Source organism: Podarcis raffonei, chromosome 2 (assembly GCF_027172205.1).
Source record: "Podarcis raffonei isolate rPodRaf1 chromosome 2, rPodRaf1.pri, whole genome shotgun sequence".
NCBI classification, from domain to species: Eukaryota; Metazoa; Chordata; class Lepidosauria; order Squamata; family Lacertidae; genus Podarcis; species Podarcis raffonei.
In genome coordinates this window covers 111,502,046-111,529,657 of record NC_070603.1, presented here as the reverse complement: position 1 = coordinate 111,529,657, position 27,612 = coordinate 111,502,046, and the positions used below count along the sequence as shown (strand labels likewise).

The 27,612-nt window shown below is 45.8% G+C and overlaps 1 protein-coding gene and 1 long non-coding RNA gene across 2 annotated transcripts; both read right to left on the bottom strand.

The window, feature by feature from the left end:
- Positions 1 to 6,142: 6,142 nt before the first annotated feature.
- Positions 6,143 to 10,418, bottom strand: LOC128408694 (uncharacterized). Its single transcript, XR_008329154.1, has 4 exons — positions 10,246 to 10,418; positions 9,395 to 9,526; positions 7,002 to 7,319; positions 6,143 to 6,249 (listed from the first exon to the last, which is right to left on the bottom strand). It is a non-coding gene; the product is annotated as an uncharacterized LOC128408694 (long non-coding RNA).
- Positions 10,419 to 15,473: 5,055 nt separating this feature from the next.
- LOC128408676 (nuclear factor 7, brain-like) lies at positions 15,474 to 26,568 on the bottom strand. The gene is made up of 5 exons (XM_053378667.1): positions 26,176 to 26,568; positions 23,443 to 23,538; positions 21,412 to 21,645; positions 20,231 to 20,253; positions 15,474 to 17,257 (listed from the first exon to the last, which is right to left on the bottom strand). The coding sequence occupies exons 1-5, from the start codon at positions 26,563 to 26,565 to the stop codon at positions 17,038 to 17,040; spliced, it is 963 nt and encodes a 320-aa protein (XP_053234642.1). The 5' UTR covers positions 26,566 to 26,568; the 3' UTR covers positions 15,474 to 17,037.
- Between the last annotated feature and the right edge of the window lie 1,044 nt (positions 26,569 to 27,612).

Here is a 27,612-nt window from a genome sequence, read left to right as displayed (position 1 = left end):
GCATGCACCACTCTGGCAAGACAGTTCATGGGCAGATAGGGTCTCAGCCTACGAACCAGATGGAGCTGGTGAACAGCTGCCCAGACACAGAATTGACCTGTGCCTCCATGCACAGCTGTGAGTCCAGAATGACTCCCATAGGCTCCCCATCCCTGATAAAAGAGTTTATATAGCAGACAGTTGAGTCAAAGCCTGCTTCTCTCCTCCCTGGAGAAAGCAAAAGCCCTTGGGCATAAAAAAAAAATATGTAAAGCCCCTTTCTTGTCATTTTAGCAAAAACCAACAATACCAAATACAAGGGCGTACGATTTCTAGAAGAGGAGAGAAGTGGAATGCGTATCAGTAAAAGTACAGAAGCAACAGGTAAGTTCTAGGGGACGGAGAATGGATGGGGAAAGGGAAATCAGGGAAGAAACAAAGGCAGTGCTGGCAGAGGGAGTGTGCAGGCATTTATTTTCCTCCCTCAGAGAAAGCTTGCGTGTCCATGATGCACACTGGACTGAGGGTCTCTTCAACTTTTCCTTCTTTTCTGCTCACCCAGGGATGAACACGTCAACCGATCAGGCTGAGAGTTCGTCTAACAGGCCAGTTCTGGCATCTCCCCCAAGTAAGTTCTCTTTAGCTGGGGGCTGGTCCTCCTCCATCCCCAAACCAGACGTTTTGTAATAAGTAAAGTGAGAGAGAAACACCCTGGAAAGTGTGCTGTGCATAAAGGTAAAGGGACCCCGACCATTAGGTCCAGTTGTGACCAACTCTGGGATTGCAGCGCTCATCTCGCTTTATTGGCTGAGGGAGCCGGCGTACAGCTTCCGGGTCATGTGGCCAGCATGACTAAGTCGCTTCTAGCGAACCAGAGCAGCACACGGAAATGCCGTTTACCTTCCCGCCGGAGCGGTACCTATTTATCTACTTGCACTTTGACGTGCTTTCGAACTGCTAGGTGGGCAGGAGCAGGGACCGAGCAACGGGAGCTCACCCCATTGCGGGGATTCGAACTGCCAACCTTCTGATCAGCAAGTCCTAGGCTCTGTGGTTTAACCATACTTGCTTAATAGCACTTGCTTAATGCAATGTTTCCTATCTCACCTCCCCACAAACAAATCAGAATGAAGGCTCAATAAGCAGATCATCTGGAAACATCCTCTGTGCATCATACTCGGAGTGGTCTCATCGGAATGAATAACTAACTTCAGTCCATTAGTTTGAATGGGTCTGCTCTGAGTAAGGACTCCAGGTGACTAATGGTGCATCTTGGTTTGAGAAGCAGTTGCTTTTGCACAGTGCAAATTGGTTTAGCTCTTGTGTCCACCAGCAAGCTACTGCTCTTCTCTCTTTTTTATTTAATAATTTTTTGTTAGTTTTTATTAAATATTACAAGAAAATAAAAAGAAAAAAGAAATAGAAACAAAAATCAATATATAGCACTGTAAACACAATTGTCTACGTATTTTCCAACATGCAGACTAGAAAAGAGACGAAAGATAAAAGAAAAGAAAAAAAGGAAAGGAAAGGAAAAAGGAAAAAAAACTTTTCATAATCAATAATACCAAATTTATACTTCAAACATTACAATATATAAATCCTGGCAGTGGCGTAGTGTGGGGGCTGCAGGGGGGGCCGGCCGCACCGGGCGCAACATCTGGGGGTTAGGGGGCGCAAATCCAAGGGTTAGGGGGCGCAAATCCACGGGTTAGGGGGCGTAAATTACTTGCCTTGCCCCGGGTGCTGACAACCCACGCTACGCCACTGAATCCTGGTTAAAATATTCTAAAAGACTTCCACCGCACTCACCACACATCTCAGCTTTACATCTGTTCTTCAGTCACTTCCTTTCCTTGAGTTCTTTCATACTCCATCAAATCTTTGTGTTCTCTATATTCTTCACAAGGTTAGTCTAAGCACAACCAAACTTTCGTATTTGAGCCCTGCTTGTGTAAATATTCATTTAAGCATTCCCTTTGTTTCTGTACTGTAGTTTTGTTGGGCTCTTCTCAAAGCACGACAGTGATTGGCCAACAGTTACAGCTCTATCTGGTTTTTGGAGGGCAAAGGTCCACAGTGGAGACCCTCCTTTGTACCCATGGAGTCCCGCCCCCCAATTTAGAACCCTGAAAGTGCAGGTCTTTAAAAAGATGGGAGCGCAGTGCAGAAAACTCAGCGATAGCACTGCCGCTTGGACTCTGCCATAGCTGAGGAAATGACTGCTGCTTGTTCCAGAGAGAGTAGAGTGTGGAAGCAACTCAGGATGGCTTCCTTTTCCTCTTGTCGTTCCCACTGGCATGCTTGGCGAAATAAGAACTCACTTGCCTGCTCTTCTAATAATAATAAAAATTTATTTATATCCCGCCCTTCCCAGCCGAAGCCGGGCTCAGAGCGGCTAACAACAATAAAAGTAACACAGCATTCTAAACTCAATTCATTCTAAAATCAATTCAAAATCAAATTAATGGCAACCATTGGGCTAGAGTTCTGTGAGGATTACCAAAGGAGGGGGTCAGACTGTGCCCTGGCCAAAGGCCTGGTGGAAAAGTTCTGTCTTGCAGGCCCTGCGGAAAGATGTCAAGTCCCGCAGGGCCCTAGTCTCTTGTGACAGAGCGTTCCACCAGATCGGGGCCACGGCCGAAAAAGCCCTGGCTCTGGTTGAGGCCAGCCTAACCTCCCTGTGGCCCGGGACCTTCAAGATGTTTTTGTTTGAAGACCGTAAGGTCCTCCGTGGGACATACCAGGAGAGGTGGTCCCGTAGGTACGAGGGGCCTAGGCTGTATAGGGCTCTAAAGGTTAAAATCAGCACCTTAAACCTGACCCTGTAGTCCACCGGGAGCCAGTGCAGCTGGTATAGCACTGGGTGAATGTGATCTCGCAGCGAGGACCCCATAAGGCGTCTCGCCATGGCATTCTGCACCCGCTGGAGTTTCTGGGTCAGTCTCAAGGGTGGCCCCACGTAGAGTGAGTTACAATAATCAAGTCTGGAGGTGACTGTCGCATGGATCACAGTGGCTAGGTCAGTGGCAGGGAGACCAGGACCAAGCAGCTGCCATCTAGCTGCGACGTGAGGGGTTTCCACTCAGATTCTTGGAGAGAGCACTTCTGGGAGGGATCATTCCGAGGTTCCCAGGATCTTTCCCCAAGCACTGTTGGGCAGGTATCTTTGTTTCCATGGCAGTAGTACTTGCACCTCAAAATGTCCCCACGCTTCCTTTGACTACTATTGCAATGCATCTGAGCTCTAAGCAAAACATTAGAGATGAACGGTGTCTGTCTCTCTCCTGCAGTGAATCTGGGCGCTTCTGTCTCTTTCACGAAGGCAGCAAGTGACAGTGACTCTACAGTCTCCAACATCATTCATTTGAGCTTAGCAGCCTTGATTGTCTGTCTCCTTGGCCTGATCATAGCAGAGGTAAGTGTCTTTCCCCTGCGTTTCTACCCAAGGCATTCATATACTGTTTCACAGAATCATAGATTTGGAAGGGACCACAAATAACAAAAAGGTAAGGGACCCCTGGACGGTTAAGTCCAGTCAAGGGCGACTATGGCGTTGTGGCGCTCATCTCGCTTTCAGGCCCAGGGAGCCGGCATTTGTCCACAGATAGCTTTCTGGGTCATGTGGCCAGCAGGACTAAGCTATGGTTACCAGACGTCCCCGTTTCCGGATTTACAAATCTGCCTCCGGACAAAATCTGTCCCCGGATTTCATTTAATGTCCCCGGATTTATATTCTAAGTGTTGTAGATTTATTAATAGGGAATGAATGTTGCATGATTGGTTCGACGGAACAAGACACATCATATGGGGACTTCTGGCAAGGCAAAATGGCAGGCGCCATGGCAGCGAGCAGCTCCTAAAGCCAGGCAGAGCCAACTGTGCTACCAGGCTGGCTCCAGGCTGCTGAGACTGCCACTGCCAAGGGGGAACCGGGGATGCCTGGCATGTCAATTGGGGGAACTGCTGACCCCCCCGTGACCCAAATCGAGCCGGGAACTAGAGCACCCGGCCACCGGCCAACTGCTCAGTGGCACTCCAGGGCCAGTAAAACCCCCGGAGCTGATGCAGGAAGAAGGAGGAGAGGAGAAGGAGAAGGAAGAGAGAGAAAGAGGAAGGAGAAAAAAGAGGGGAGCCCCAACCTTGCCACACCACTGAGGATGAGAGGCAGGAGAGCACCAGGAGAGCAAGGACATGTGGCCGAGCCCAGGCCCGACCTGCGACTCCACAGTGGTTAGCACTCCAAGAGAGCAGGCCAGGGCCCAGAGGAAGGCCGCACGACAGAGGAGGCCACAGAAGAGAAGATATTACTTCTTAATTTTTTAATTCCCCCCCCCTCTTAAAAAAAAAAGTGTCCCTGGATTCTTTGAAAAAAATCTGGTAACCTTAGACTAAACCTGGCATGACAGGGCACCGTGACGGAACCAGACCGCACGGAAATGCCATTTATCTTCCCACCGCAGCAGTACCTATTTATCTACTTGCACTGGCGTGCTATCAGACTGCTAGGTTGGCAGGAGCAGGGACAGAGCAATGGAAGCTTACCCTGTCACTAGGGATTCGAGCTGCCAACCTTCTGATCGGCTAGCCCAAGAGGCTCAGTGGTTTAGACCACAGCGCCACCTGCGTGGCTCAATCCTACAGCCTTAAGATTAAGAATCTCATGCTATACCGACTGAACTATCCCCCACTTGCAGTGGGAAGTAGAAGGCAATCTTTAGAAACAGTTTCTGAGGGGACAGAAAATGCTGGAAGCATCCAGGGTCTGTAGTGTTAAAAAGACGTACAGTGGTACCTCGGGTTAAGAACTTAATTTGTTCTGGAGGTCCGTTCTTAACCTGAAACTGTTCTTAACCTGAGGTACCACTTTAGATAATGGGGCCTCCTGCTGCCACCGTGCAATTTCTGTTCCCATCCTGAAGCAAAGTTCTTAACCTGAGGTACTATTTCTGGGTTAGCTGAGTCTGTAACCTGAAGCGTCTATAACCTGAAGTGTCTGTAACCCGAGGTACCACTGTATATGAAAATGTACAAAGAGCAGGTGTTATTAGGCTTCCAGGCAGTGCTTAATTAGCTACTCAGCAGATCCACACAGGCAACTGGTTATGAGCACTGCTAATTCGAAATGGAATCTTTCACAGCTATCTTGCCAACCTCCCGTCAAACTCACAGCTTTGAATTAAATAAATGTGAATATATGCCTACCTAACCACGCATGCACAAACAAACACAAGAGTGTGCCTTCAAACCATCTAGTGGCCGGCCAAGTCAGAAGCTTCTCTTTCTTTCCACAGCATGTTTCCTTCACGTCCTTCAGCGAGAGACACTCAGCAACCAGGGATGGAAGTGGAGCCAAACTGTATCGAGAGGGGATGGAGTGCCCCTTTCCTTCTATGCCAGGCAACATCTCCCTGCTTCTGGAGATGCCAAGTTCAGATAATCTGAGAGAGCCATATTATTCCATTGTTCACTGATCACCTTCAGTCCTTCTCTACAGTATGAGATTTCTGTTGCCTTTTCATCTACTGAAGCGCTTATGTGATTATAGGTGGGTTTATATATGAGAGGCTAAGGCTGTGATCCTATACTCAGGTGAGCAAGTGCTACTGAAGTTAGTGGGGCTTCCTACCATTGAAGGAAAGAGCCATCTTCTTATGCATTCATAGGCAATCCAAAATTCCTAACACAGGAGTGGCCGGGGGCGGTGTTGCTTGCAATGGAGCAAGATGCTCACATAGTTTTGAGCTTTGCATCTCATGAAGGCTTTTTAGTTTTCGCAAAACCTTTTTCCAAATGTGCACTAGCACAAGCTACTCTAAATCAACAGGGTAATCAACCAGGCAGAGGGCCTTCTTGGTAGTGGCACCCGCTCTGTGGACCGCCCTCCCATCAGATGTCAAGGAAATAAACAACTATCTGACTTTTAGAAGACATCTGAAGGCAGTCCTGCTTAGGGAAGTTTTTAATGTTTGATTTTTTTTATCGTGTTTTTAATATTCTGTTGGGACCCGCCCAGAGTGGCTGGGGGAACCCAGCCAGATGGGCAGGGTAGAAATAATAAATGATGATGATGATGATGTCTGGCATTGCAGAAAATAAAAATAAAATAAAATCTACGAAAACCCCCAATGAAAACAGCGTGTCGACATTTTGCAATTTTATTATAAAGTAAGATAAGACAAGAAAAATTCAACAACATTTAAAATAATAATAATAATAAGTTTGCTAACACTGTAATTACAATGTGGGAGTACGTCCAGGACACACCACCTGCAGGGAAAGAAAAAGATAAGTGGGGTTCAGTAGGTTATTTAGGTTATTTCTCCTACATATATTGCCTATGTGTTTCCCCTTCGCTTTCACTTTCCCAGGCTGTTATGTACTGAGTTGAATCGGATCCAAAATGCAGCAGTCTGATTGGTCCACAGGAGCCACCCAATCCAGCTCCAGATGGAAGTGAATCCACAACTGATTGGCCTACAGGAGAATCCCAGAATTAGCCAATCACGTGCAGCCCATTGTGTAAATAATATATATAAAGCAGATACTTTGGGGAAACTTTCATTCCTCCTCACCACTATGAGCTGAATAAAGAGCATGAAATTTACTCTCGACTCCGAGTAGATTTCACTGGCATATTTACCCTTTCCACCTCACTTCTAGGCAGCTTTTGTTTCCTTTTTTTACATCTCCGTGCCCCAAATTCCCTCTTTTGTGGGTAAAAGCAGAGCCAGCTGAACGCGGCTCTTGCCCTTTAGAACTGGTTCAGCTGTACCATCTGGTCCATGGAAAATCTGGCAATGGAAAATTTATGTGGTGCCCCCTTTCCTTTTTTCCCTAAGCGTTGCTTATTTTGCTTAATGGTTAATCCAGTCCCACCTGCCCCATATAATGATTGTGGATTCACAACAAATGAGCAAGTGCTTTTGACTTCCAACTGTTTTTTTAACAATTATAGCACCGCGGAGTCTACACACACTCCACATCCTCTTATAGCAGAGGTGCGGCACGTAAAAACTTACCTGACACGGTGACATTGATCCAGGCCACACATTTTCCAGAAATGGTGAGAAGCTTATAGATCCTGCCAGCATCTTTGCTTACGTTGTATATATGAAAAGTTCCCACTGTCACGGAAACATTCTCTTTGAAGTCCTTATGGTATGGCTTGCAGACTCCGTCACTAAACTGGCACAAAATGTACCATTTGGAATCTGTGTTGTTCCAAATGCAGGTGTCGAAATAAGGTTCTGAAGGAACTGAATCATTAGCAAATTTCACTGTTATTGTCTCCCCTTTTTGCACAGATTTTGAAGTACGATTAAGGCAGTTCTCACCACCTGTCAGGGATGGAACCAGAAAGAAGTTTAGTTTCAAATATCTCCAGCAGTATCATATATTCCTTCCAGTTTGAGCTAGTGTGCCCAGGTATTTTCCCCAGTAGTGATGTATGGAAGTGAGATCTGGACCATAAAGAAGGCTGACAAGCACTGCCTCCCCTCAGCCCTGCCCTGCCCCAAATCCTGGGAACAGTATTACAATTCAGATATTGCTAACTGCAAGTGGGCAGAATGCTGTTGCGCTCACATTCTGCGAGGCAACTGGTTGCCCACTAACAAAACAGGATGGCCCTTGGGCCTGATTTAGTAACGCTCTTCCTATTTCAAAAAATAATTTTACAGTGGTAAAGGTAAAGGTAAAGGGACCCCTGAACATTAGGTCTAGTTGTGACCGACTCTGGGGTTCTGGCGCTCATCTTGCTTTATTGGCTGAGGGAGCCAGCGTACAGCTTCCGGGTCATGTGGCCAGCATGACTAAGCCGCTTCTGGCGAACCAGAGTAGCGCGTGGAAATGTCATTTACCTTCCCCCCAGAGCGGTACCTATTTATCTACTTGCACTTTGACGTGCTTTTAAACTGCTAGGTTGGCAGGAGCAGGGATCGAGCAACGGGAGCTCACCCCTTCGCAGGGATTCGAACCGCCGACTTTCTGATCAGCAAGTCCTAGGCTCTGGTTTAACCCACAGCGCCACCTGCGTCCCATCTTTACAGTGGTACCTTGGGTTAATTCGTTCTGGAGGTCTGTTCTTAACCTGAAACTGAGGTACCACTTTAGCTAATGGGGCCTCCTGCTGCCGCCGCGCCACCCGCACACGATTTCCATTCTCATCCTGAAGCAAAGTTCTTAACCTGAGGTAATATTTCTGGGTTAGCGGAGTCTGTAACCTGAAGCGTCTGTAACATGAGGTACCACTGTATACTTCCATTTTAGCAGAGCTGCTTTCCTTACAAGGTGGCTGCAGGTTATGCTTGTGTGACTGTCCCCTTCCGCTGTACAAGCATCTCTTTGTGGCCTGCGGCCTTTCTGCTCTATACTTCCTCAAAAACACAAGCCCATTGGCAGGGCTTTCCTGCAAGCATGAGCGCTGAAGGAAGACTCCGGAGTACACAAAGTGGGAGAAAAATTCAGCACAGCCTTAGAGGGTAGCCAAATAAATCTCCTTGTTGTGTGTGTGGTGCTCCAAAGCCTAGATGTGGCAACACAGCTGTCCCTGGGACATGATTGCACCAAGAGTCGTCATGCTTATTTCTAGAATTCTCAAGAAGCTTAGTTGTAGATCATGGGTGTTAAATGCAGAAGACACCTAGGTTCCATCTCTGAGATCTCAAAAGAAACAGGTAGCAAGAGATGGGATAGACTCTCTGCTCCACTGCCACCTGAGAACCTGGAGAACTACTTTCAGTTAGAATTCAGAGTATTGCTAGACAGGGATGGAGAGGAAATTTGACTCAGTTGACACTGAAAGGCAAATCAACCTCATTCACATTTCCAAATGATATGAGAGTGGAAACACAGCCTTCCTTCAAAAACCTCACTTCTCTAAAATTTGCAAGGCTCTAGCCAAGCAGTCTGTACAAAAGAGAATAGCTGGAATAAAGCTGCACATATTCACCAATATAGTGCACAAAAATGCACTACCTTTGGCTAAATGGTCTTGCAAAAATCTGTATATCGGGGAAAATGTGTATATTTGCATACAAACACAAAACCTGATGAATTTTCATGAGGACTTAACAAAATTGCACACTGATCTGGAACGAGAGAACTGAAGATTGGAATAATGAGAAACCGAGAAACCAAAAATGACAGATTTGTCCATCTCTGTTGCAAGACCGAAGGCAATTATTATTATTTAAATTTCTATACTGCCCTTCATCCAAGGATCACAGGGCAGTTTGCAAAAACCCACATGCAAAGGGAGAGAGAAACAACCAGCTTCTTTGGGGTTGATTTCTGTTGCAAGAGAACCTGAGAAAACGCTCGTCTGACCTTGTAAAAAGCAGCTCCCTATGTTTTTATAGGAAATGACTTTTGTTGTTGGTTTTTGAAACTCTAATTTCATATTCATACTCACTCATTGGCTCATATCCACAGGCATTTGAGGAGAGGAAATGGGCAGCAAGCAAGGCGAGTGAAAAGCCACAGAAATATCTCCTGCTGAGCAGCATGGCATGACTTTTCATTGGTGCAGGAGCCATCAGAATATCTGGAACAATTCAGACCATAAATAAGATTATTGTAATACACATTGAGAACCAAAAGCGGCTTGTGGTGTGTGTGTGTGTGTGTGTGTGTGTGTGTGTGTGAGAGAGAGAGAGAGAGAGAGAGAGAGAGAGAGAGAGAGAGAGAGAGAGAGCGCTTCTCTATACTTCCATCCTGGCTAGATCTGGGTGGTACTTAAACAGATGACAGAGAATTGCTAGTGGTTTGGAATGTATTAATGCCAGCAACATTGGTGTCTTACAAAGATATCTTTTAAGAAGCACCCCCATAATACTCGCTTTCTGGGAAATTGCTTTTTTAAAAAAGGCATAGCTGTTAATAATTGAAATAAAATGTTCTGTTTTGTTTTTTACTGCCAAAATAGAATTGAGAACCAGTTATCTTTCATTTCTTTCCTAGCAAGTACAGAAGCTTCAGTTTCGCTTAGGGCGATCCAGCAAGATGCTCAAAATCTTCTCCAGTACATGGAGAAGTAACATAGATGGCAACTGGAAACCCAGCAAAATAAAGGTACCACCACCAACCCGTTTTCGCTCCCCGCACCTTGTCAAGAAATTTGGCAGAATATGACTTGATTCTAAGCTCTGCCCAGGACATTTTTAGTAACATATGCTTACTGAATAATTCAATTTCCCATTATAATTTGAATCAGCAAAGCAAAAGATCTACAAATCCTTTCCCTCCTGCAAGTTATCTCCTCACCCGCCTTCTGAAATATAGGCACACGAAACTTCTTAGACTCTCCAACAAAACCTTCCCACTTCTCTGAGATCCTGCTAGAGAAGAACCAGCTCTCAAACTGTAGACTCAGAGGTCCAGCGCTGAGTTTTATTCATGCACAAAAATAGCCCACAGGAAAAGCAGCTACATTGCTCAACAGATGAAAACATGCAGGGGCCTTCGCCTGCAAATCTCGAAGACAGCGCAGCAAGGCTTGCGTGACACAGCATACCTGCTACTGAAAACCACCACTTCAGCAATTTGCGCTATCACAGATACAGGAAACCACAAAAGTCACACACCACAACAAAGCAAGCATCATTGAAAAACCCAATCTCCCAGGCCACTTGCTATCACCGCTACAGGATTCTTCTAAAGCACGTGAAGACATGTCTTCCTGCCAATGTGTTAATTACTATCTCACCTTAATTTTTCAATTTGATCATTTCTTCCCCAATGGGACAAAATCAATGGCCACCTGCCATTGATGCTTTACCTGAGAGTCCTGCATTGCAGGGGTTGGGCTAGATGACCCTTGGGATCCCTACAAATCTATGAGTCTATGATAATGGGTTGGCTCCAGATCCCTTGCCAAAGGGCTCCCTCGCAGCTTCCTAGAGTGGATTTGCATGGCTGGAACCCTTCCTTGCCTGGATGAAGAACACAAGAGGGGTGAATGAGAGTTGGTAGAAACTAGTCTATGGCCTTGGCCATGTTCATTGACCTCCATCATGCCTCACCATCAATAAGCTACCTTTGAAGGTGACTTGGAAACTACAACTAATCCAGAATGCGGCAGCTAGACCACATAACACCGATCCTGAAAGACCTACATTGGCTCCCAGTATGTTTCCAAGCACAATTCAAAGTGTTGGTGCTGACCTTAAAAGCCCTAAATGGCCTCGGCCCAGTATACCTGAAGGAGCATCTCTATCCCCATCATCCAGCTTTGAGGGCCTTCTGGTGGTTCCCTCCCTGCAAGAAGTGAGGTTACAGGGAAGCAGGCAGAGGGCCTTCTTGGTAGTGGCGCCTGCCCTGTAGAACGCCCTCCCATCAGATGTCAAGGAAATAAACAACTGTCTGAAATTTCGAAGACATCTGAAGGCGGCCCTGTTTAGGGATGTTTTTAATGTTTGATGTTTTATCGTATTTTTAATATTCTGTTGGGAGCCGCACAGAGTGGCTGGGGAAACCCAGCCATATGGGCGGGGTATTATTTATTTATCTATCTACTTCCCAGTAGTGATGTATGGAAGTGAGAGCTGGACCATACAGAAGGCTGATTGCCAAAGAATTGATGCTTTTGAATTCTTGTGCTGGAGGAGACTCTTGAGAGTCTCATGAACTGCAAGAAGATCAAACCTATCCATTCTGAAGGAAATCAGCCCTGAGTGCTCACTGGAAGGACAGATCCTGAAGCTGAGGCTCCAATACTTTGGCCACCTCATGAGAAGAGAAGACTCCCTGGAAAAGACCCTGATGTTGGGAAAGATGGAGGGCACAAGGAGAAGGGGATGACAGAGGACGAGATGGCTGGACAGTGTTCTTGAAGCTACCAGCATGAGTTTGACCAAACTGCGGGAGGCAGTGGAAGACAGAAGTGCCTGCCATGTTCTGGTCCATGGGGTCACGAAGAGTCGGACACGACTAAACGACTAAACAAAATCTATCTATCTATCATCTATCTATCTATCTATCTATCTATCTATCTATCTATCTATCATCTATCTATCTATCTATCTATCTATCTATCTATCTATCTATCATCTATCATCTATCTATCATCTATCTATCTATCATCTACCTATCTACTGTATAAAAGTAAGAGTCACATCTGTTGCCCACTATTGACATATGGCCCCTGAAAGCTTGTCAAGAAGGGAATGTGGCCCTTAGACTAAGGGAGATTCCCACGTCCGCAATAGTGGAAAGAAGGACCTCCTCATGAAATCACCCTTTGCAGCAGCTGAATGCCACAGTTACTCATAGTTTCTACGCCCCCGATTTCATGGAAAAGGCGACGGACTCATCTTTCTTAGCTTCCTCTTTCCACAGATGAAATAAGAGGCAACCTTGCACTTACTAACCACAGTGTTTACTTTCATTTTTAATCAAATGCAATGTTTATTTAGTCTGAAACAAATCAGTAATAAAAAAACCACACAGATACTTTTAAATGAGCTTGAATTAGTCACGAATGTTCAGCTTTATTAAATAAGCAAACTTGTTGAAATGGTAAATAGTATTACAGTATTTATTACACTTATTTCCTATTTACTTATCATTTTTCATTTTACATCAATACATACCAATTAACAAAACTGTAAATAACATGGAATTGACTCCCCCTCCCCGCAATCTGTGGTTCTCTTTTTCTGCATATCCACAAAAATTCCTTGTATATTTCTTCTAAAATTTATTTAATTATTCTTTACAGCTCGTTTTACATTAGCTCTGCTAAAGTTTTAAGCTGTTTACAATAACTTTTTATATATCCAATAAATTTTCCCCAGTCTTTATTTAAAAAATTCTCTTCCTGGTTTCTTATTCTTCCCGTAAGTTTGGACATCTCCGCATACTCCATCAGCTTTATCTGCCTGACCTTCTTGGTTGGAACTGTTTCTTCTGCCCATAAATCATCCTAGCAGCCATTGCTGAATACATAGATACGGTAGTTTTTTCTGATCCTTGGGTACAGCTTGACCTATTATTCCTAAGGACACAAGTGGTGCTGTGGTCTAAACCACTGAGCCTCTTGTGTGTTGATCAGAAGATCAGTGGTTCGAATCCCCACAATGGAGTGAGCTCCCATTGCTCTGTCCCAGCTCCTGCCAACCTAGCAGTTCAAAAGCACGCCAGTGCAAGTAGATAAATAGGTACCGCTCCAGCAGGAAGGTAAACGGCATTTCTGTGCGCTCTGGCTTCTGTCATGGCGTTCTGTTGCACCAGAAGCAGTTTAGTCATGCTGGCCACATGACCCGGAAAGCTGTCTGTGGTCAAACACTGGCTTCCCCAGTCTTTTACCTTCTTTTACCTTTATTCCTAGAAAAAAGGATTCTGGTCTTCTTCTAAACGATACCTTCAACATTTTCCAGCTCATTATAAATCAGATCCCAAAAAGCTTTCACTATCTGACATGTCCACCACATGCAGTGGTACCTCGGGTTAAGAACTTAATTCGTTCTGGAGGTCCGTTCTGAACCTGAAACTGTTCTGAACCTGAGGTACCACTTTAGCTAATGGGGCCTCCCACTGCTGCCACGCCACCAGAGCACAATTTTTGTTCTCATCCTGAAGCAAAATTCTTAACCTGAGGTACTATTTCTGGGTTAGTGGAGTCTGTAACCTGAAGCATCTGTAACCTGAAGCGTCTGTAACCCGAGGTACCACTGTATGTTAATGGTACCACCCATTTTTCCTTACATTTCCAGCACATATCTGATTCAGCTTTATACGTCTTAGCCAATTTACTAGAAGTCAAACACCACTTGTACATCGTTTTCATATAGTTCTCCTTCATTTCCACATTTAATTCTGTGCTGACAAGAAAAGAGCATCAGATGGGGAGCAAGGAGCCAAACCACAACTTCCTTTCTGAAAACTCCCATTTGTACTTACTCAGAAATGTATTCTGCAAAACAGCTGACACGAGCGCAAAACCCAAGGAAACCTACAGCTGACTTGAGATTTAGATGTGTGGTCATATTATTACTCATTGTCTTCGTTGTCAAGGCAATGAAGAAACATGGACCGACTTCCTGACACTGGAGGACCAGCAATAGATTTTGCAGACCTGCTAAGTGCATCTGGCTGGTTCTGAGGTTCTGCTGGGTTCACATCAGAAACTACAGCATCCCTGAAGATGTATTTTTATTTATTAGATTTATATGGCAGCTATAAGCTCCTGCCTTGAAAGCAGGAGAAAGAGAATGCAAATACTGCTAAAAATTGCTGTGACTCTCAGTATTTTGTGGGGGGAATTCAAGTTTGAAAGCACATCAAAGTGCAAGTAGATAAATAGGTACCACTCCGGCAGGAAGGTAAACGGCGTTTCCGTCCGCTGCTCTGGTTCGCCAGAAGCGGCTTAGTCATGCTGGCCACATGACCCGGAAGCTGTACGCCGGCTCCCTCGGCCAATAAAGTGAGATGAGCGCCGCAACCCCAGAGTCGTCCGCGACTGGACCTAATGGTCAGGGGTCCCTTTACCTTACTGTAAATTTAGATTTTAGCACAGAATTCCAGATGAACGGAATCTAGTCTGTGAAGGAGAAGATCCAAAACAACTTTCTATTCCTGGCTTCTTATTGAGCTGGGTCATAACATTTCCATTTCTCAAGATCTACAATGCAAGAAGCTATCTGATGTAAGAAGTCTGCCACCCTGACACTTTTAGGCCACAAGTCACATGATTATCAGGAGGTGCAGAAATATTGTCGCTCTTGCCTAACAAATGAGAGGTGAGTCATTCACATGAAGTCAGTTTGAGCCTTGCCTGTTACTGAGGCGATTTGCACACTGGGGCTTTTCCTCAAATTGACATCATTCGCTCACTCATATTGCAGAGAAACTGACTAATGCCAGCTGAGGTTCTGCAATGCTATTCCTTCTCCTTCATTACGTTTCAATCAGCTGAGGGTTAATAGTGCAGTAATATAAGGTTATATAAAAAAGATACACGAGCTATAACATCTGTTAAAATTAATCATTAAATCAGAATGCCTGCTGAAATAAAAATGTCTTCCCCATGCACGTTTATCAGGGAGCTATGAAACAAAACTTCCTGGCAAAACACTTAAAAAGGTAAAGGTACCCCTGCCCGTACGGGCCAGTCTTGACAGACTCTAGGGTTGTGCGCCCATCTCACTCAAGAGGCCGGGGGCCAGCGCTGTCCGGAGACACTTCCAGGTCACGTTGCCAGCGTGACAGCGATGCTCTGGCGAGCCAGAGCTGCACACGGAAACGCCGTTTACCTTCCCGCTAGAAAGCGGTCCCTATTTATCTACTTGCACCCGGGGGTGCTTTCGAACTGCTAGGTTGGCAGGTGCTGGGACCGAGCAACAGGAGCGCACCCAGCCGCAGGGATTCGAACCACCGACCTTTCGATCGGCAAGCCCTAGGCGCTGAGGCTTTTACCCACAGCGCCACCCGCGTCCCCTGGCAAAACACTTAGGCTAGAATAAATCACAGACACTTAGTTTGGCATATAAGTTAATATTTTACTCAGAGTCTCCAGAAATTACAGCAAACAAGGCTCCATCTGCTGGCAGTAAAACAAAGAAAATAGGTTCCAAATGACTTAAAAATTAAAATGCATGGTTTCCTTACAAAAGGATCATGCAATCTTTGGGTTAACAAAGATACAGGATTTAAAATATCCCTTTTGGAAAGGTTCAGTTCACTTGGTTTTTCTTTGGTTTTTCCAAAATTGGCCATGGCAGTTGCCAAAAAGGAAAAAAAGGGGGAAAGACAGGACCATTTGCTTTGAAGGTTGTTAAGGTCAAATGGACCAATGAGGACAAAAAATGTAGAAGCCAGGCAGAAATTACAAGGACCCTTTTTTGCACAACCAGAGAAGTACAGCTCACAGCTTCGGTTTCATTGCTGAAGACACAACACTTGGCTCTGCTCTTTGACAATATCAGTGTCCTCCTTCCAGCATGGAATTATCGTTTTGGGGTTAGGGAGAGGCAAGTTGTTGTCTATTATTCAAATTGTGTTGTGCTTCTGTGCTATAAGCTGATCCTGGGATCTTCTTGTGAGGAGTGGTTAGTGTGTGTGTGTGTGTGTGTGTGTGTGTGTGTGTGTGGAGAAATCTTTATTTATATTCTGTTCCTTCCAACGTCATTGGCGAACAATGCAACATTTCAATAAATCACAATTTTAAAAAGTATTCAGTAATTAGATAGAAACAAGACAAATCAACAGAGGATACAGGTCATTTCAGAGGGCCGAGTCATAGGAACGTGATATTCTGCAAATCGGAATGTTTCATGCAGATTTTGGAATCTTTTTTTAAAAAATGAAACTAACTTTACAAAATACTATAGAGCAGGGATGGGGAACATTTGGCCCCTGGGGTTTCTGAACTATAATTCACACCATCCCTAGCTGCCAATCATATTAGCAGGGGGATGCTGGGAGTTGTAGCTGAGCAACATCTGGAGGGCAAAAGGTTCTCCACATCTGCCAAAGTGTATGCCATCTAATGCCCATGCTTGGGTTTGCCAATAAAGAATAAAATAATACCTGCTGGCAGTGCCAGCTTCCACTTCTGGGGTCCTGGGCAAGACCACAACTTTCCTCACACAGCTGCCAATGGTCCGCCCCCTGGGCCACCCCCACTGCTGCTCAGGGGAAAAAGGATGTTTTGGACTACAACTCCCATCAGCCCCAGGCAACACATGCTGGCTAGGGCTGGTGGGATTTGTAGTCCAAAACACCAGAAAGGCACCATTCCAGCAAAGGCTAATATGGGGTGTGTTTTCAAAACAGCAAGCGTAGCTTCCTCAGAGCTGCCTCAGAAGAAGCTACCAGTTCCCTCACATTGTTGTTATAAAGCCCGTCCAAAAATATTACCCTCCATTAAAACTGTAGTGGTGCCACTAGTGGAATTAAGGGGGATGGGGAAGAGAGAAGGGGTGGGTGGTGAGAGAATAATAATAATAATAAAATCAGAGCACTGTCAGTACTATAGTTCAATTACAGGCCATCACTCGAAGCCAAGCAGATAACCGTGCCAAGGCCATCTATGTATAAAAGGTTGGGGTTGGGGTATCAGTCCCTGGGCCCAATAGATTGCAAAATTTTCTTCCACACATCAAAATCCAGCGAGGCCTCAAATTTCTCAAGGGCTACAGCCGCTGACATCGCAATGCCACCGGACAAACCAGAATTATCTTCCGTGCCATTGTTCTCGCATTCATCGCTGTCACATTCTTCCTCGAGCCCAGCCTCTTCTTCGCCACTGTCTCCTTCGTCCTCGCCCACCGCAGTTCTGAGGGAGGAGAACACAGCTGTGTATACCAGACTGCCAGAGAGGGCTTTCCCCATGGATCACACCCCGCTTGCCACTAAGCGCCTTGGGCTGCCTACTGGGAAGTGTTAACGGAGAAATCTGAGGGCTCCCTTGGGCAAAAAACAAGGACACCAGCCAGGAATACCAGAGCAAAACAGGAGCCAGTAGGCTTGGTCTTTATTGAAGACTGTCGTGACAGGACTCCCACCTGCCACCAGGTGGAACAAGATGGAAGCCCGGAACAAAAGAGAACCCAAACTTTTATTAGCTGCTAATCCCTATGTTACACCCCCCCCAAACTACATCACTCATACATCATGGTTACATCATGAAAGGGGAGGTCTGGTGGCAGTAATCTGAACATCCTGGACCCTGCCCCATGGTTCTCCTTGCCCTCCACCAAACACCCATCAAGTGTAACAAAAAAGATATTTACATTTCCCTGTTTCCCAGCCAAGTTAATCACACCCTTTTGTCTTCATCTGGGTTTGTTATTTCTGGAATGGCTACCTGTCTGGCACTCAGGTATCAGGCAGAGGGGCTTCTGAATAGCTGAGCTCACATGTCTATATGAATTTCTGAAGTTTTCCAAGTGAGCCAGTACATAGATACATTTATCAGTGATACATTTGGTATCGTGCAGCAAAGGCCCTTTGAATAGATAGGAAGAAACTGTGATGAAGTGTTTTGCGGGGACAAATCACAAAAGTCAGGAAAGTGATTGTGCTGTTTTTGGTAGTGGACTGCATGTGCATGATATCTGCTGGAGGCTCAACCCCCCCAACCTATACATAAATTCCTGCAACAGTAAGGTAAAGGGACCCCTGACCATTAGGTCCAGTCGTGGCTGACTCTGGGGTTGCGGCGCGCATCTTGCTTTACTGGCCGAGGGAGCCGGTGTACAGCTTCCGGGTCATGTGGCCAGCATGACTAAGCCATTTCTGGTGAACCAGAGCAGCGCATGGAAATGCCGTTTACCTTCCCGCCGGAGCGGTACCTATTTATCTACTTGCACTTTGACGTGCCTTCAAACTGCTAGGTTGGCAGGAGCAGGGACCGAGCAATGGGAGCTCACCCCGTCGCGGGGATTCGAACTGCTGACCTTCAGATCGGCAAGTCCTAGGCTCTGTGGTTTAACCCACAGCGCCACCCGCGTCCCTTCCTGCAACAGTAGGAAGGGTCAAAACATTGCAGGCCTTTCAGTAAGAAGCCAAAGCAGCCCCCAAACGACATCAGCTTGATTATTTTGCATGCTAACACTAAGCCATGGCTCACGGAGGCACACCTTGCCCGATTGTTTTGCTTCCCAGCCGCTCCTGACTTTATATAGTTTGGCGGGTTGGCTAAACAAAACATGGTTAAAGAAGGGTCAATTGGCTTCCTTGCTGGTGGTGGTGCTGCCCAGCTGGCACAAACCCACAACAGGGCCTTCTTAGTAGTGGTCCCATGCTTACTAAAAGCCCTCCCTGGTAAGGTAGAATCATAGAATTGTGGAGCTAGAAGGGACCCTGACAAGATGGCCATCCCGCCTCTGCTTAAAAACCTCCAAGGAAGGAGAGTCCACAACCCCCCGAGGGAGACCGTTCCACTGTTGAACCGCTCTGTTACAGGTCTGTCCCCCTCATTATTATTTTTTGCAGGCAGATTTCTTCTACCCTGAGAATATTTGGGAGGAAGGCCACAATAAAGGGGCAGGGGAAGGGTGTGATAAAGATCTAATAGTAATTAAATCATCACATTATTCATTTAAGTATGATAAAACACATGTTACCGGCTCTCTCCAAAAATGGAGGGAGTGGAAATTATGAAGAGTTTCAACTCTTGATAAAGATGGGCAATTTGCACCTTAGCTGGTGCTTTTCAGACAAAAAGTGTTAATGGACATTGCTGGGGGTCAGGTAGGAGGAATCCAAAGGCACAATCTAGTCAAGGACAAAATGCACAAAAAAGTGCACTTGTCAACATTACTTTCTAGGAAATCTGGAGTTTTATCATACATCTGTCCAGAGCAGCGATGGGGAAAAGAACCTCTTCGGCTGGAGGCCAAATCTTTGTCTTCCCACAAACCCTGCAGGCCAAATCTAACGGAAAGGTGTCCCCTGTCAACCCACCTGTCAACCATCGGACGTCAGGTAATTAACCATGTGATTAGCAGGTGAGTGGTCCTGCCCACCTGTCAAACTTGGTCCTCAGGATTGAACTCCTTGCACTTCAGAAAATGAGCAGCGAGTTCAGATCCTGATTAACAGCCATAGGATCCAGCCTTGTCTCTCGCTGCCCCTTGCTGGATGTCACGTTCGATTGCTGCTGCCGCGAGCGATGGAGGGAAGACCTGCTCTCTGCTGCAAGGCCCATTTCCACCTGGCCTAGGGGGCAGGGTCCACACCCACCCTGAACAGCTAAAATAGGCTCCTGGGAGGCCACTGGGACATTGCTGGAACAACTCTTGGGTTGGGGCAACTGGCTAAAGTATTTTAAATGGGTCTAATTTTGATTCCTCCATTTCACTTTTGTTGGGTTGGTGTTGGTTACAATGTTTAGTTGGGGTTGGCGGTTACTTAAATTTGGGTATTAACTGTAAACTGTTTCTTATTATTGCTATTACTGGTTTTTTTATTGATTTATTGGTTTGGTATAGGATATATTGTTTTCTAATGGCTTGATGTTTTGTTGGGTTTTATATGTTGTAGGCCGCCCAAATATTACTGGGGAGACCCAGCCAGATGGGCAGGGTATATAAATTAACAAATATTATATATATTATATTATTCTTTGATGTCAGGTGTGGGGCAGGCGGATGTGGTTTGTGAGGGGCCGAATGGGAAGGCTGGTGGTCTAAATCTGGCTTCTTTGGGTAATGGAATAAAGGGGTTCAAACCAAGGGTCTCGTGGGAAGAGATATTTTCTGAAGATGTTATGGCGCAGGGGTGAAATATGAATTCATGAACTTACTCGTACATCAGTTGCTTGAAGCCCTGCATGAAAGAGAACAATTGAGATGTAGTCAGTGAGCTCTTCCTCTCTTCACCGCCCCCTCAAAACATGGAAGAATTAACAGCGCTCCCCTCAAGTCCAGCCAGGCCCAATCAAAGTCAATTTCTCCACATTCCTGAAGATACTTCTACTGTTTTTCTGTATTTGATTACATATATATGCTTTCGGGTCCTGAAGTGTTCACCGCTCCAGTACTTTATATGTCGAGCGGTATAAATATTTGCACAAACAAAATAAGCAAGGCTATAGTAATAATTAGGATTCTTTATCAAGTGCCTACAAAGAAACACCCAAGGGGCAACTATACACAAAAGAAAAATGCAAGCATGTGTAAAATGATACAGGCAAAAAAAAGTCTTGTGACGGCCTGTAAAGGTAAAGGTCCAGTCGTGAGCGACTCTGGGGTTGCGGCGCTCATCTCGCTTTATTGGCCGAGGGAGCCGGCGTACAGCTTCCGGTCATATGGCCAGCATGACTAAGCCGCTTCTGGTGAACCAGAGCAGAGCACGGGAACACAGTTTACCTTCCCGCCAGAGCGGTACCTATTTATCTACTTGCACTTTGACGTGCTTTTGAACTGCTAGGTTGGCAGGAGCAGGGACCGAGCAACGGGAGCTCACCCCGTCGCAGGGATTTGAACCGCCGACCTTCTGATCGGCAAGCCCTTGGCTCTGTGGTTTAGACCACAGCGCCACCTGCGTGCTTTGACCGCCTGTAAAAAAAGCTTATTGCTCATACATACTATATGAGAAGACTATTGCTTAGAGCTAGCTATCATTATCTGCCCAAACTACTGTATTCACTCAAATCTAATGCTCACCTTTTTTGGGCCCAACTACGTTGTGAAAATTAAGGTGCGCATTAGTTAGATTCGATGGTGCATTTACATTCACCATCAAATGCTCTTTTTGTTTGTTTTGTTTCAAGGTTCTGAAAATTAAGGTGTGCATTAGATTCGATGGTGCATTAGACTCGAGTAAATATGGTATGTTCCCCTCACCCACTTTCCCCATGTCAGCTCATGCCCAAAGAATCCACATAACCTACTTGTGGAACCCAATGGATTCCATGCTCTTCCCTGGCTCTGAAAATCTCATCCAGTCTTTTAAGGTAAACCATTCATCAAAATCTGCTCTTACCTTCAGGAAGGCCACATGGTCTGTGGTTTCTAATGCTGCTTTAATCCTGGCAATCATCTTTGTATACGAAGATGCTTCGTCTTTCAGATGTATTACGGCGTCCTGCATATCCTTCAGGTTCTTCTTGCTTATCTTCTGGACTCTGTTCTTACAACGTTCTTCCTTCTCATGCAAGATCTGGTGGAGAGCCTCAAACTCTCTGGAAATGTGGCTCAAGGTGTCTTTAGTGCAATTCTGCAAGGGGTAGAAAAACCGAAGAAGCATGGAGGGATTTTTTTTAATCTTAAAGAGAAAAACAACAACAGCTGTGCAGCAAATACCTTCCGATTTATGAAATCCATTTTTAAAATGTACAATGGAAATCGTTGAATATATTCAGCTTCTAAATTGCAGTTGCTACCCGCTTTATTATTGCAACTGAGGATCAGGCCCACTCAAACACAGATGGGGTGACTGAATCTGCTTGATCTTCTTGCAGAAACGAGGACGGTAGTTGTTACAACGCTGTATAGGGATCCGCAGGGGTGATTCAGATAGCCATTTGGAACATGGCACTCACTCAGAAATTATGGGCCTAATTGAAAGACGTGTGTTTGCTGGTCCTGAATAGGGTAACCGTGTCCCTGAAAGACCAGGTGCACAGCCTGGGAGTCATTCTGGACTCACAAGCTTTCCATGGAGGAAGCAGCTGTTGAGGTGGTTTAGCCAAGACTGGAGCTCTTTCCTTTTTGCTTGATTTTAGTCAGACCTGCAAACAGGTGACCCACCACCTAGCCAGAAGCAGACTGCCAGCCACGTATTGTTGTCTTCTAGAGACTCAAGAAACCAACACTTTTCAGACTATTGCTAACTTACTCTCCTGGTGCACTTATACCTCATGATATTATGAGGTATACTGTAAATAGGGAACCATAACAACTGCTATTTAAATACAGGTCTGGTTTTGTATTTCAGTTATCTAATACAGTGGTACCTTGGTGTTATGTACTGAGCTGAATAGGATCCAAACTGCAGCAGTCTGATTGGTCCTAGAACAATAGGATCCAAAATGCAGCAGTCTGATGGGTCCTAGAACAAAAGGATTCAGAATGCAGCAGTCTGATTGGTCCTAGAACAATGCAGCAGTATGATTGGTTGGCAGGAACCACCCAATCATGCTCCAGATAGAAGTGAATCCACAACCTGATTGGCTTACAGTAGAATTCCGGAATTCGCCAATCATGTGCAGCCCATTGTGTAAATAATGTATATAAAGCAGATACTTTGAGGGGACTTGCATTCATTCCTCCTCACCACTATGAGCTGAATAAAGAGCATGAAATCACTTTGCGACTGAGTATATTTCACTTGGGTTAAGAACTTAATTCGTTCCGGAGGTCCGTTCTTAACCTGAAACTGTTCTTAACCTGAAGCACCACTTTAGCTAATGGGGCCTCCTGTTCTCATCCTGAAGCAAAGTTCTTAACCCGAGGTACTATTTCTGGGTTAGTGGAGTTTGTAACCTGAAGCGTATGTAAAATGAAGTGTATGTAACCCGAGGTACCACTGTATATGTATTTGGGTATCTCTTAAGATATTGTAACCAAATGTTTCACGATTATTCCCCAGTTGAAAGAGCAGGTTTTTTGGTCTATGTTTGGATACAATTGGACGCCAATTTTGAATCAAGATGGTGGACTGGTCCTTTCAAGACTGCAGTAACTTTACCCACCAATTTCAAAACTGCACCAATTTTTTTTTTGTTTGGTTCTTAGCATTCCTGAGCAATGCTGGGTACAAGACAGCTAGTTTATTATATTTTTATCCTACCTTTCCAGCAACAAATTCAGGATGGCCAATATCATTCTCCACCATTCCTCTACTTTCACACATTTTAACCTTAGGCCAAGAGATAGAAACTGGCATAAGGAATTCAACCTTGAACCTATCTTGGAGTAGACCTTTGAACTGGCCTACCCATCTTGCCCCATTCCTACAACTGAAATATTTTACTTACTCCAAGTACAGGTCTGTGTGATGTATATCATTTACCTCCATCTCTGACATTTCTTCTAGCTGAAGAGATTCGGCCTCACCAGCGGTCTTTAGGAAATTCTCCAGTTCTCTAAGAATTGTCTCCAATTTCCACTGTGTAGCAGAGAAAGCCAGAGACATTGAGCATAAAACCTGTCTATTTTTCGTTTATCAAAACAGGAGAGGCAACACTTGTTACACATATTGAAAATACACTAAATCATATAACCATTAAAAAAAAATCATCAGGATCCTTGCCATGGGGGGTTGAAGGCCATGGTGGGGTGGGGTGGGGTGGGGTGGGCGAGAGAAAGGGTAGCTACAGGAAACTCTAGAAATACGTTTGTGATATGGTGTTAATGTGTACTTATTTTTGTGTGTGTGTGTGTGTGTGTGTGCATGTACACACACACATTTTTATATTGTAAATTGCTTTAAGATCTCTTAAAATACCAAGTGGTATATAAATGAAAATAGTAATATAATACAGGCTAAAAAGGTATATTACAGGGCTAAAAATGAGTATGACAAGGCTGTATATTGTATCCTTGCTTATTTAACTTATATGCAGAGTTCATCATGTGAAAGGCTGGGCTGGATGAATCCCAAGCCGGAATTAAGATTGCCGGAAGAAATATCAGCCACCTCAGATATGCAGATGACACAACCTTGATGGCAGAAAGTGAGGAGGAATTAAAGAACCTTATAATGAGGGTGAAAGAAGAGAGCACAAAATATGGTTTGAAGCTCAACATCAAAAAAACGAAGATCATGGCCACTGGGCCCATCACCTCCTGGCAAATAGAAGGGGAAGAAATGGAGGCAGTGAGAGATTTTGCTTTCTTGGACTCCATGATCACTGCAGATGGTGACAGCAGTCATGAAATTAAAAGACGCCTGCTTCTTGGGAGAAAAGCAATGACAAACCTAGACAGCATCTTAAAAAGCAGAGACATCACCTTGCCGACAAAGGTCCGTATAGTTAAAGCTATGGTCTTCTCAGTAGTGATGTATGGAAGTAAGAGCTGGACCATAAACAAGGCTGATCGCCAAAGAATTGATGCTTTTGAATTATGGTCTGGAGGGGACTCTTGAGAGTCCCATGGACTGAAAGAAGATCAAACCTCTCCATTCTTAAGGAAATCAGCCCTGAGTGCTCACTGGAAGGACAGATCCTGAATCTGAGGCTCCAATACTGTGGCCACCTCATGAGAAGAGAAGACTCCCGGGAAAAGACCCTGATGTTGGGAAAGATGGAGGGCACAAGGAGAAGGGGATGACAGGACGAGATGATTGGATAGTGTTCTCGAAGCTACAAGCATGAGTTTGACCAAACTGCGGAAGGCAGTGGAAGACAGGAGTGCCTGGCGTGCTCTGGTCCATGGGGTCATGAAGAGTCGGACATGACAAAACGACTAAACAAAAACGAAAAGGTAAAGGACCCCTGACAGTTAAGTCCAGTCGCAGACGACTCTGGGGTTGCGGCACTCATCTTGCTTTACAGTCTGAGGGAGCTGGCATTGTCCGCAGACGGTTTTTCCCCGGGTCATGTGGCCAGCATGACTAAGCCGCTTCTGGTGAAACCAGAGCAGCGCACGGAAATGCCATTTACTTTCCCACTGGAGCCGTAACTATTTATCTACTTGCACTTTTGGGCATGCTTTTGAACTGCTAGGTTGGCCAGAAATATAGGGCTAAAAGAGTATAATGGAGGGGTAAATTAGTTTAACAGGAGCGTTGGACTATGGGGAAAAGAAGCGAGAGATGTTCCAGCAGGGGTTGCTAGTCCATCTGGGACATTGGGCAAACCTGGAATTTTGAGAAAGTTATGCAGGTCGGGGGCCAGTCACAAATAGGTGCTGTGCTGCGTGTGACATAATGGATGCCACATTTAAAAGAGCATAAACACATACACAAAAACCAGTTTTTAAATTCACCTTGTAGATGAAGGGCAGGTGAGAAACAAAATTAAATAAAAATAACATATCCTATTGCATTTTCCCACACCCCAGGATTAGCCTCTGACCAGATGGTTTTACCATCAGCCAACCTTCCCCTCTCCCATTTTTTAACTTCTTGTCCTGATATAAGAGAGGTATGCAGAACTGGAAAGTTTGCACAAGGTTTTTGTGACGTTTTCCTTGGTGTTGCAAAATCCCCCTTGGGGCAATGCCTTCATTTTAAAAACGGAAGCGTAATGCTGGTGGTCAACAAAAGAGGTTTAAAGACTACAGCAAGGCAAATCTTTAAAAATGTAGGATAAACACTGACACCTGGAAAACACTGGCCTGCGAGCGCTCCAGTTGGAGAACAGCCTTTACCAAAGGTGTCATGGACTTTGAAGACACTCAAACTCAGGACGCAAGGGAGAAACGTGCTAGGAGGAAGGCACGCTTGGCAAATCCACATCGTGATCAACTCCCACCAGGAAACCAAGGTCCCCACTGTGGAAGGACGTGTGGATCCAGAATTGGCCTCCACAGTCATTGTTAAGACCGTGTTCATGGAAGACATGAGTGATCGCCAAGAAAGCAGCAGCAACCTGGGAAGTAATCCCTATTTAACCCAAGCGAAGCCGACTTCTGTGAGGGGGTGGAGAAGGCACGCACGGGATTGGGCCGCACGTCTGAACCCGACCCGCGTGTCACCACTGCTACAGCCGGTTCCCGGGCTCCGAACAGAGAAAGAAGCCTTGGCGTCGACTACCTGCGCGTATTCGACGGCAAAATACGCAGAAGCCTTGCCACTGACCTGCGTGTCCTTCACAGCATTTTTGATCGGCAGGAACTCGTGGTCCCGGTGGCGTGGCAGATCCCGGCAGATCACGCAGATGGGGACGCCATGCTGCCGACAGAAGAGCTCCAGCGGCTCCTCGTGCTCCTCGCAGAAGTCGCGGGCGGCTGCAGGCAGCGGCTCGCCGTCGGGCTCCAGACGGTGGGCTTTCTGGGCGACGTTGGACGCCAGCTCCTGCGGCCCGAAGGGGCGGCGGCACTCCGGGCAGCTCCCCGCGCCCTGCCCGACGGGGACGCAGCTTTTGATGCACAACAGGCAGAAGCTGTGGCCGCAGCCCAGCAGGTGGGGCTCCTGCAAGACGGAGAGGCACATCGGGCACAGCAGGTCCTCAGCCAGGTTAGACGCCATTGTCCCCGGGAGCAGCTACTGGACGGGGACCGGCTGCGAGCCCCCCTCGCCCTTTCAAACGGGAAGAAGAGGTGCGCCCACCCGCGCAGCGCCTTGCTTCGAAGCGCTTCTGCCCGCCCGACGCCGGCTCAGTGGATCCGCAGTCTTTCGATTCTTCTTTCTCCGGAAAGAGGTGCGTGGAGCGCAAAAACGCAAAGGGAACAGGAGTAGCCAAGAGCGCGCACGACCAGCTGAAGCGGAGGCCCCTTGTGCTCTCAATTAGTAATAGCCCCTTCCACCAGCCCAGCAGGTGAAGCGTGTGGAATTCCTTCTTCGAGGGAACTTTTAAAGGCGCAGGAGCCCTGTCTCCGTTTGCATTTGGCAACATTCCGTTGCTCCGACCAGCGAGCCGGCTGACCATTTCGTAGAGATCATTTTCCTCAAATAAGGCAAGGTCACCAAAGCTAAAATATTTTGTGTATGTTGTATATTTTCATATATTGGCCCTTTTTCCTACAATTTTTGGGACCTTTTCGTTTTTCTTTTCTTTTTCTCTTTCCCTTTGCATCACTTTATTTCTTTTTAACTGAAATCTTGTAAATAAACTATTAATACCCCCCCTAAACCCAAATAAAAAAACCTAAAGCTAAAATAACAAGGGAAAGGAGTGAAACTTTAAACGCTAACACATTGTGGCTTATTGCCCAACCCTGTGCATTGAAGATCTCCGGCTTAATGTCAGAATAGGCTTGTAAGCAGTTTGCAAAATATCTCTTTTTAATGTTAAGGCTGCTGTCCTAACCGCTCTTCTTCCAGAGTCAATCCTATGGACTCCAGTAGGGCTTACCTCAGAGTAAAGGTGAGCCTTCCTTAGCCTGGGGGCCTCCCACTGCACTGCTGGCAGGGGCTGATGGGAATTGTAGTCCGAAACATCTGATAGGCCTCAGATTCTGGAACACTGCTTTAGAACATTCAGTTTCATTTTAGCTGTGTGGACTCTGTATCCTCAGAGCGTGGCTGCAGCTTCTGGATGGTAGATTTGGGGTGGGGGGAGAACCAGGGGAGAAC